At 44.3% G+C, this 11,473-nt stretch overlaps 1 protein-coding gene across 1 annotated transcript; it reads right to left on the reverse strand.

Annotated features, from left to right (window-relative positions):
* Positions 1-596: 596 nt before the first annotated feature.
* On the reverse strand, positions 597-11,147 carry LOC122920038 (phospholipase A2 inhibitor and Ly6/PLAUR domain-containing protein-like). The gene is made up of 3 exons (XM_044269247.1): positions 11,096-11,147; positions 1,168-1,308; positions 597-790 (listed from the first exon to the last, which is right to left on the reverse strand). The coding sequence occupies exons 1-3, from the start codon at positions 11,145-11,147 to the stop codon at positions 597-599; spliced, it is 387 nt and encodes a 128-aa protein (XP_044125182.1).
* Between the last annotated feature and the right edge of the window lie 326 nt (positions 11,148-11,473).

Below are 11,473 nucleotides of genomic sequence, written 5' to 3' on the forward strand. Positions count from 1 at the left end.
GTTTGCAGGGGATTTACCTACATGTTGCTGCCTTTTGCAGCCCTCTAGCCCTTTCCTGGGCTGTTTTACAGCCTTTTTAGTGCCGAAAAGTTCGGGTCCCCATTGCCTTCAATGGGGTTCGGGTTCGGGACGAAGTTCGGATCGGGTTCGGATCCCGAACCGAACATTTTCGGGAAGTTCAGCCGAACTTCTCGAACCCGAACATCCAGGTGTCCGCTCAACTCTTGTGATAATGACAAGAAAATATCAATTTTTCACAATAGTCAGAAAAGTGATCAGCTCTCTGTGTGGACCGTAACTTCCTTAGTATTGTATAGATGTGTCGCTCACTACATTTAGTTAACTATCACTGTGAAAATCCTTGATAAAAACCTCATTGAAATATGAAAGGAAGCGGTTTGCAAAAAAAGAGTAAAACCACAAAAGAATGAAAGGCAACAAATGCAGAAGACAATTGTTATATCACTTGTGCACGTAGATATTTTCCAGCCAAAGATTATTACAAAAACTGACAATGAAACAATATAGAAATATTCTGTGCTGTAAACATTTGTCATTTCTTTCGGCCTAGTTCCTCCAAAGATCCTTAGCCACTGTTAGAAGAACAGTTTCAGCAGTAGAAGACACACAATGGCCGGAGTCAGGACAATGTTATGGACACTAAGGCCACTGTTGGTGCAAATAATCTTAACATCGGTTGTAACTCCTCCAGCGCTTGCGGACTGGCTGCCAAGGTCACAGATAGACTTTGTTGCGCACCCTCGGATGGCTGATGAGGCTGACACTGATCCTGCAAAAAACACAATTCTATTTAATACAACATTTAGCCTCCTTTATTTACACATTATCTAACCTTAGCATTGGTCTTCTTGACCATGGATACTATTCCCACTACTACTCCTGGAAAAGAAAGCTGCACTGTGGCCTTTTTTCTGTAAGAACATTTTCACAAATGAGGTTTATTTAGGATTTTTTTTTTGTTATCAGTCTTGGAGATTTTTTACCCACAGCAAACACCTAGATATTTTAGCAAGAAAATCATTTTTTGCCCTACTGTTGTTAGCCCTCATTGCCAATAAGCAGCATGAAAGAGGCTCAAACTAATGTCTCCCTCCTTTGGCTCAACATATCCTAAGAAGTGAAATAAAAAATAACCAATTTTAGTACCTGACACATGAGTTGTCTGGAGAAGACACATATTCTGCTCCCCAGTGCATTGTACTGTATCATCGGTGTGACACCAGGTAGAGTCAACGGATGCGCAGTATCTGCAGACCAGTCCATTGGGGTTAGAGCTTATTGTTGGCACTGGAAGCAAACAGGTAAAAGACAAAATATAAAGAACACTTGTTTCCATAGTATGTACAGGATAATGTTTATTGATGTGGGAACCTAAATTAAGAATATTTATCATTCAACCTTCTCATCATTAAAGGGGCTGTCCTTCACAATCACTTCATTTTGGCTAGGGAGGTTCAGTGGGACCTACCCCATGGATTGAAGTCAATGAGGCTCTATGTAACACACAGAGCAACCACAGATATTACTAAAAGAACCACATGTACTACTGTAACTCCATATGTCCTATCAGGACACACAGAAAGTGGTAATTTGTCACATCTAATACCAAATTGTTGAGTAAGAGTGTAAGGGCTAGCTCCTGAACACTTTATATAAAGGTTGTATAGCATTTAGTCATGTATACCAGTATAGTAATATCTTTGATAAGATTGGGGATAAACATAACTCTACAGGGAGTGCAGAATTATTAGGCAAGTTGTATTTTTGAGGATTAATTTTATTATTGAACAACAACCATGTTCTCAATGAACCCAAAAAACTCATTAATATCAAAGCTGAATATTTTTTGGAAGTAGTTTTTAGTTTGTTTTTAGTTTTAGCTATTTTAGGGGGATATCTGTGCGTGCAGGTGACTATTACTGTGCATAATTATTAGGCAACTTAACAAAAAAAAAAATATATACCCATTTCAATTATTTATTTTTACCAGTGAAACCAATATAACATCTCAACATTCACAAATATACATTTCTAACATTCAAAAACAAAAACAAATCAGTGACCAATATAGCCACCCTTCTTTGCAAGGACACTCAAAAGCCTGCCATCCATGGATTCTGTCAGTGTTTTGATCTGTTCACCATCAACATTGCGTGCAGCAGCAACCACAGCCTCCCAGACACTGTTCAGAGAGGTGTACTGTTTTCCCTCCTTGTAAATCTCACATTTGATGATGGACCACAGGTTCTCAATGGGGTTCAGATCAGGTGAACAAGGAGGCCATGTCATTAGATTTTCTTCTTTTATACCCTTTCTTGCCAGCCACGCTGTGGAGTACTTGGACGCGTGTGATGGAGCATTGTCCTGCATGAAAATCATGTTTTTCTTGAAGGATGCAGACTTCTTCCTGTACCACTGCTTGAAGAAGGTGTCTTCCAGAAACTGGCAGTAGGACTGGGAGTTGAGCTTGACTCCATCCTCGACCCGAAAAGGCCCCACAAGCTCATCTTTGATGATACCAGCCCAAACCAGTACTCCACCTCCACCTTGCTGGCGTCTGAGTCGGACTGGAGCTCTCTGCCCTTTACCAATCCAGCCACGGGCCCATCCATCTGGCCCATCAAGACTCACTCTCATTTCATCAGTCCATAAAACCTTAGAAAAATCAGTCTTGAGATATTTCTTGGCCCAGTCTTGACGTTTCAGCTTGTGTGTCTTGTTCAGTGGTGGTCGTCTTTCAGCCTTTCTTACCTTGGCCATGTCTCTGAGTATTGCACACCTTTTGCTTTTGGGCACTCTAGTGATGTTGCAGCTCTGAAATATGGCCAAATTGGTGGCAAGTGGCATCTTGGCAGCTGCACGCTTGACTTTTCTCAGTTCATGGGCAGTTATTTTGCGCCTTGGTTTTTCCACACGCTTCTTGCAACCCTGTTGACTATTTTGAATGAAACGCTTGATTGTTCGATGATCACGCTTCAGAAGCTTTGCAATTTTAAGAGTGCTGCATCCCTCTGCAAGATATCTCACTATTTTTGACTTTTCTGAGCCTGTCAAGTCCTTCTTTTGACCCATTTTGCCAAAGGAAAGGAAGTTGCCTAATAATTATGCACACCTGATATAGGGTGTTGATGTCATTAGACCACACCCCTTCTCATTACAGAGATGCACATCACCTAATATGCTTAAAGGGGTTGTCCGGGTTCAGAGCTGAACCCGGACATACCCTTATTTTCACCCCGGCAGCCCTCCTGAGCCTGGCATCGGAGCATCTCATGCTCCGATGCGCTCCCGTGCCCTGCGCTAGATCGCGCAGGGCACAGGCTCTTGTGTTTACAATAACACACTGCCGGGCGGTAACTGCCGCCCAGCAGTGTGTTTGGTGACGTCACCGGCTCTGAGGGGCGGGCTTTAGCTCTGCCCTAGCCGTTTTACTGGCTAGGGCAGAGCCAAATCCCGCCCATCAGTGCCGGTGACGTCACCGGGGTTCCTGTCAGCCCCATAGAGAGCCCCGGTACGTCACCGGAACTCAGAAAAATGCCTTTGCCCTGCGCGATTTAGCGCAGGGCAAAGGAGAGCATCGGAGCATGAACTGCTCCGATGCTCATGTCAGGGGGGCTGCCAGGGTGAAAATGGAGGGATGTCCAGGTTCAGCTCTGAACCTGGACAACCCCTTTAATTGGTAGTAGGCTTTCGAGCCTATACAGCTTGGAGTAAGACAACATGCATAAAGAGGATGATGTGGTCAAAATACTAATTTGCCTAATAATTCTGCACTCCCTGTATGCAGTTCAGCCTATTATGCTGCAATGTTGATCCAGAAGAAGAACAATATCCCTGTGAGGCAGAAAAAGATAATTTAGGAATAAACTCTTTTCTGACTTACTGGTATATGGCAATCAGAACAATCTTCTGGAACAACAACCCAACTCTATTGATCTGGTAATTACATGTTAGACCCCCTTTAAGATTTTGGAGCATATATAGATATCAGGTTACCCCACCAAGCTCTTACCACCTCCTGCCACCTCCAACTCAAAACCATGTCTGATATCTGCTCTTTCCTCTACTTTGAATCAACTAAAATGCTAGTGCACTTCCTCAACATCTCCCAACTAGAATATGGCAACATCCTCCGCTGTGGCCTACCATCTAACACTTTTTCAACTCTTCAATATATCCTCAACTCAACTGTCAATCAACCTCCCCCCTTGTTTCTTCTCTGCTTCTGCCAACCCATTCACTGGCTTCCCATTGCCCAGCAAATTTGGTTCAAAATACTAGATATAAGGCAGTACACAATCTGTCCTGTCCTTACATGTCTGACCTATTTTCCTGACCTGATACATCCCATTATTTAAACTTTCAAAAACAATCTGAAACCCAAACTTTAAAAAAAATCTGAGCAGCCTCTACCCTCCCCTACTGTCTCCTTTCCCGGTCCTTTTTAGATTACAAGAGGAGACCACAGAGTGGCCCAATGACAGAGTCTGGAGATGGAAGCAGTATGAGGAGGCCACAGAGTGTTTAGGTGGCGGCAGCAGCATTAGGAGAAGGCAACCGAGTGGCACAATGACCGAGTCTGGAGGTGTCAGCAGCAGCATCAGGAGGAGGCCATAGAGTAGCACAATGACCGAGTGAGGAGGTGTCGGCAGCAGCAGCAACAGGAGGAGGCCACAGAGTGGCAAAATGACAGAGTCTGGAGGTGGCAGCAGCATAAGTAGGCCACAGAGTGGCACAATGACAGAGTCTGGAGGTGTCAGCAGCATCAGGAGGAGGCCACAGACTGGCACAATGACCGAGTGAGGAGGTGGCAGCAGCATGAGGATACCACAGAGCAGCACAATGACAGAGTCTGGAGGTGGCAGCAGCATGAGGATACCACAGAGTGGCACAATGACAGAGTCTGGAGTTGGCAACAGCATGAGGAGAAACAGAGCAGCACAATGTCAGAGTCTGGAGGTGTCAGCAGCATCAGGAGGAGGCCACAGAGTGGCACAATGACTGAGTCTGGAGGTGGCATCAGCATGAGGAGACCACAGAGCGGCACAATGACAGTCTGGAGGTATCAGTAGCAGCATCAGGAGGAGGCCACAGAGTGGCATAATGACAGAGTGTGAAGATGGCAGCAGCATGAAAAAGCCACAGAATGGCACAATGACAGAGTGTCGATCAACCAAGATGCTTCTGGGTGAACCTGCTTGAAATGAATGGGCAGACAATGAGAAGACAAAGTGTCAGGATAGCTTTGAGCCTGGAAGAGTCCCAAAGTTCATCAAGATACGTCACTAAAGATTTTACTGCGTATAACTGCAGCGCTGACCACTGAAATAATTTTGTTTTTCGACCGACATACTTCAATAAAGATTTTACCACATATTACTGCGGCGCTGAACGCTGAATAAGAATAGTTTTTCCACCAAAATACGTCAATAAAGATTTTACCACATATAATTGCAGCTCTGAATGCTGAATACTATTTGTTTTTCCACCGAAATAAGTCAAAAGATTTTACTGCATCTAACTGCAGCGCTGAACACTGAATACAATTTGGTTTTACACCGAAATAAGTCACAAAAGATTTTACCACATATCACTTCTAGGGTTGTGTCACGGCCATGGTTATGGTCGTGACTCCTGAACCGCATGCGGTTGTCAGCGGTCTTTGGTTTGGTTGTCAATCACAGGTGAGGGCTGTGGTATTTGCCTCACCTGTGGTTGCCGCTGGCAACAGTATGTATGTGGCAGCATAGCAGTCTGTGCTGTATCGTGGCAGCTTGCTATGTTGTGCATGCGGTTCCGTTTGGCATGTGTGTATGTGTGCACTTCGTTTGATGTTATTGTGTGCACTTCCCTTTTAAGTGGTGTTTTCCCTTCCCTGGTGGTGGAAGGGTTAACTCCCTTTCTCTGTGTGTGAGACACTGGGTGTGTCTGTGTGGGTGTGGCCACTTAGGCCTATAAAGCCTCTGTGTTTGGCATGTCTCAGTGGGTTGCTTCAGCCATGCTTAGCCGGAGCAGTCTCCTGTGCAGTCCATCTGCCAGTGGGGGCCACCCTTGTGGTCATAAACTATCTGTGACTCTTTAGTTTATGTTGATGTCCATTTGATGTTTTCCTTCATTATGTTATGCACCTATGGATCTGGTTTACTGTGTGTTTGTGTGTGTGCTGTTTCCATTTGTTTTTGGGTGAGGACACTTGCTGTCTTGCACTGGATCCAGTCTGAGTGTCTGTGGCAGGTAGGTGTGGAAGTGATTTTCAGCCTCCTGCCATATCCATAGGCTGTTTATGTTCCTTTCCCTGCAGCTTGGCCAGTGAGACTCCTGTTCATTCGTGTCCAGAAAGAACAGGTCGTCTTACCCTGCTCCTTGTTCCAGGGCAATCCTGAGGGCTAGTAGGAACCCCTAGGCATCCGGTGTATGAGTCCTCCCACCTTCAGTGTTGACTCATATGGATAGGAGTTAGGGTCAGTTTAGGGACGCGATAGGAGGTGACCTGCTCCCTAATACTGTTGTCCTGGTCAAGCAGCCCATAACATCTTCTGGCATCGCACGGCTGAGGGTTTTCCCCATCCTCAGCCGTGGCAGGTTGTTGCGGGTATAGAAATTTCGATACCCAATCAATACTTTTGTCCCGGTATCGATACGATACTGGGATTTCAATTTTTTCGATCCTGGGATGCGCTGCTGTGCAGTCTAGTATCTCTGAACATGAGTGTGCTGCTGTCAGCGCGCTCATGTTCTCTCAGCAGCACAGGGGAGAAGTGAGCAGTCTCTCCCTTCCCCTGTGCTGCGGCTGCCACCAATAAATGGAGAGAGGGGTGGGCGCACTGCGCCACCAATGATAGGACTTTTCCTACACAGAGCGGTGCCCAGAGATGTCCCAGCACTTACTATTATTCCTGGGCGCTGCTCCGTTCGCCCGCTGTGCCCCATTACTGTCTCCTCTCCTGCTCCATATGCCAATTACTATCGAAGCAATGGGGAGGAGACATCAGCTTCTCTAGTGGGCGTTCCTTCTCTCTGCGCTGCGATTGGACAGCGCTACAGCCAGGGAGAAGGAACACCCACTAGAGAAGCTGATGTCTTCTTCCCATTGCTCTGATAGTAATTGGCATATGGAGCAGAAGAGGAGACAGTAATGGGGCACAGGCGCACAGCGGGCGAACGGAGCGGCACCCAGGAATAATAGTAAGTGCTGGGACATCTCTGGGTGCCGCTCTGTGTAGCCTAATACTTAAATACTACTTTATATGGGTCCAGACTTTAACACATAATACAGGAGGTGGGTGCCGGCAGCAGAATTGCATTGCCGGCACCTTGCCCCTGACAGGGAGCTGCGATCAGCGGCAGTTAACCCCTCAGGTGTGGCACCTGATGTCACGGACGGTGTACAGGAAACAAGGCAAGGCAACATGTAAAAATGACTCGCTGGATCCAAAAGCTAAGGAACCAAGGGAGACCCCTGCAGAAGACCTGGCACTTTCCCTGGCTGCTCAGCCTATGCAAAGATCCAAATGGTGGAGGTTTGCATATCCACGAACCTTGACTATAAAGCCCTGAGCACCCTACAATAGTGAGGGGACACGACCACCGGCTCCCTACACAAGATACGGAGGGAGTCAGGGTCACCTGGGATCCAGCAAACAGAAAATAACAGATAAAGGTACAACACTTAGCTTTGTAGCAGATAGGAGAACAAGGTCAGCATGCACACACACTCCAGGAAGAAGTATAAGCCGCCCAGAAAAGCATTCTGGGGAGGAATTTAAAGGGAAGCAATTAGTCCAACACATGACAGCTGAGAGAGACTAACGAGAGGAGGAACTGAATACCACAACACAGAAACTCAAGGAGGAGGTTCTGAAAGGCCTCTGTCAGAGCTTCTCAGCTGTCTGGTTGTGACACCTGAGGTGTTTACTGATGCTGATCTGCCAGTACCTGCCTCCTGTATTAAGGGGTAATTATCATTGGTAGCGCAGTGCGCCCCCCCTTAACCTCCCACCCCATTAAAATAATTGGTGGCACAGTGCCCCCTCCCCCCAGTATTAAAATCATTGGTGGCAGTGGCCACAGGGTCCTCTCCCCTCCCCCTCATTGGTAGCAGTGGCAGATTCTGATCGAAGCCCCAGCAGTGTAAGCCTGGGTCTCCGATCAGTTACCATGGCAGCCAGGACGCTACTGAAGCCCTGGCTGTCATGGTAACATCCCTGATGCTGTGTGCACTGAGCAGCAGGGAGAGTGTGAAGTCCTATTCACCCTGATAGAGCTCTATCAGGGTGAATAGGACAAGGGATGAAAAAAATCCCAGGTTCTAGCCCCTAAGGGGGGAAATAGTTATTAAATAAAAAGTGTAAAAAAAAAAAAAGGTAAAAAAAACCACACCAAAATATTAAGTATGAATTTTTACATATAAAAGGTATATATATATATTTTACATATAAAAGGTACATATAAAAGGTATAAACAATAAATAAACATATCACATATCGCCGCGACAGAAAAGTTCAAACTATTAAAATATAAAAAAAATCTATGCGGTGCACGCTGTTTTTTTTCGCGTGGTATTGAATGGTATAGAGTATCGCAATACTTTTTTATGGTATCAAAACCGAATCAAAAATTTGGTATCGCAACAACTCTAATCACTGTAGTGCTGAACGCTGAATACAATTTTTTTCCCACCGAAATAAGTCACAAAAGATTTTACCGCATATAACTGCAGCGCTGAACGCTGATTACAATTTAGTTTTCCACCAAAATAAGTCACAAAAGATTTTACCGCATATAACTGCAGCGCTGAACACTGAATAAAATTTGTTTTTCCACCGAAATACTTCAATAAAGATTTTACCACTTATAACGAAGCACGGAGATGGAAAGGGTCTTCGGATTCCCCCCGCACTATACGGATGCTTCAGAAATGAACCGCTGCTCCCGACAACAGCTCCTGGGAAGTTCATGGAGTGTCCCGGTCATCGGGCAACTATTCGCTCCACTGAAGGATTATTTTGAAAGTGTGTCAAAGCCACATGGGGCCCCCACGCTGCAGATTTATCGTGGAGACATCATAGAGATTTTACCGCATATAACTACAGCGCTGAACGCTGAATAAAATTTGTTTTTTGACCAAAAATATGTCACAAATGGTTCTGCCACATATACCTGCAACAGTGAAACGCTAAATATATTTAGTTTTTCTACCGAAATACGTCACTAAAGGTTTTACCACACATGACTGCAAAAGTGAACGCTGAATATATTTTTCTTTTTGTACTGAAATAGGCCACTAAACGCTTTCAACACATATAACTGCAGAAGTGAAATGAGAATATATTTTCTTTTTGTACTGAAATAGGCTACTAAACGCTTTCACCACAAATAACTGCAACAGTGAAGTGCATATATATTTTTCTTTTTCTACTGAAATATGCCACATATTGCTGCAGAAGTGAACTGAGAAAATATTTTTCTTTTTGCAATGAAATACGCCACTAAACGATTTCACCACATATAACGGCACAAGTGAACTGCGTATATATTTTTCTATTTCCACAGATATAAGCTACTAAAGGCTTTTCAACACAGCACTTGCACCCCAAGAACAAATTGCTGGAATGACAGAGCTGTCTAATGGCTATTTGGATCCCCAAATAATCTTTTCCTGCACTTGTAAATCGCTTTTTTATCGCTGTCCCTAGCGGCTTCTGACGTCTCTCCCTGCACTAAGATGCTGTGAAATGATTACTCCCTATCCTTTCCCTGCACTTATAAATTGTTTTTTCATTTTATTTTTTCCACAAGGAGGTTTTTCCAATTGCTGTCCCTAGTGCCTTCTTACGTCTGTGCCCTGCACTCGGAACGCTGTAAAATGTCAGATTTTAAGATGTCCCAGGGCTGGCAGCTGATTAGCTGCATGCATGCATGTCAATCTGGGTGATACCGCCTTCCCAGATTTCCTTGCCCCATGTCCTCACATGTGTGGCCGCCAGTTTAGGAAAAATTGCAATTCGTTACCACGAAGTGTGAGGAAATTCAGATTTGTTGCAAATCGATTTCTTTCTGAAATTCGGATCGAATTCCACTTCGTCAGCTTCGATTCGCTCATCTCTAATAGTGACTTGACCATACGCATCAATAAAGATTTTGCTTATATAAACTGAAAAGTGCCGTGGTACTATCCTTGTGGCATTGTGATCATCCATCTACCACTGGCACCACAATTTTTAAGTGGAGTGCAGGTGTCAACTCATTACCCCGGCCCCATTGTAATGAGATGTTTTGATTGTGTGGTTAGTACACCACTGCCACTGACAACACATTAGATTCTGCTGCTCTAATGGTTCAACTTTTCCCTGATGGCCTTTGCTTCTTCTGTATTTGTATTAGTGGTGCAATGTCTTGACTTGTGACTGTGGCAGCCAATCACTGGGCACACCCTAGTGCGGAGGTCATTTAGAATAACACATCAACACTGTGGTCAGTGATTTGGCTACAGTGGAGATGAGTCAACATGAAGCATGATTGGTGAAGTGGCGTAAATACAGTGAGCCCCAGAGTAGCTGGTGCAGAAGATGGGACTGGTAGTGGACCTGATGAGATGTTGTGTCACGGTGTACTCCATCTACCGATGCAGTGGGAAGGTGGTTTGAGGAATCATAGTCTCTCTTTACATAATGCAAAAGATAAATTGTAGAAAATCCAGCAGTAGTAGGTACAAAATACAATTTGATTTATTCTTGCAGGTTTTGATATATACGCCAGGTTTGGAACTTTTTCCAATTTAACTTTTTCTTTTTTCTCACAAAGTGGGTGGAGCTTAACAAAAAGCAGTATGACCTCCTGTGTCCATCAGTATTATGATAATTTGATGACAATTACAGCACAAAACTACACCAGAAGATGTGCCAATGTTATTAAGAGGTCCTCCACTTAAAAAAAAAGTCTCATCTTACTCTGGAGCACTTTTCTAAAACTGGCACATGCAACGCCCATTCTTGTAATTTCCCCCCAAAATGTATTTTTGTTTTAATTACTTTAACCTAATATTTGCACAGAAAAGCAGAAATAGACGACTTACATGTGGGAGTATTAGGAGTGCAGTTGTCAGTGTTGCAACATGAACTGCTCATCCTGATATGTCCTTGTTGTATGCCCACACTGCCATTGAAGCCACATTGAGATGAAGGTTCGCATGATCTGATGAAAGATGTAGACTTCGCTCCAGCTAAAAATAAACAGAGCAAACATTTTCTTTATTATTGAAATTGCAAAAAAAATATATTTATTATTTGTACCTTTTCGTTAGAAGGGTTCCCTAACAATACACAGATCACAATTTTTTTTCCTGCTGGGACCTCCAGCAATCAGTGGTCACCTGTAGGGAAACCTGGCAATAGGGGTTCAATTTTTTTGCAACACCACCACAGGGGAAGTTAGGTATTACACAGAGCTCTTT

The sequence above is a fragment of the Bufo gargarizans genome, chromosome 10 (assembly GCF_014858855.1).
Source record: "Bufo gargarizans isolate SCDJY-AF-19 chromosome 10, ASM1485885v1, whole genome shotgun sequence".
Taxonomy (NCBI): Eukaryota; Metazoa; Chordata; class Amphibia; order Anura; family Bufonidae; genus Bufo; species Bufo gargarizans.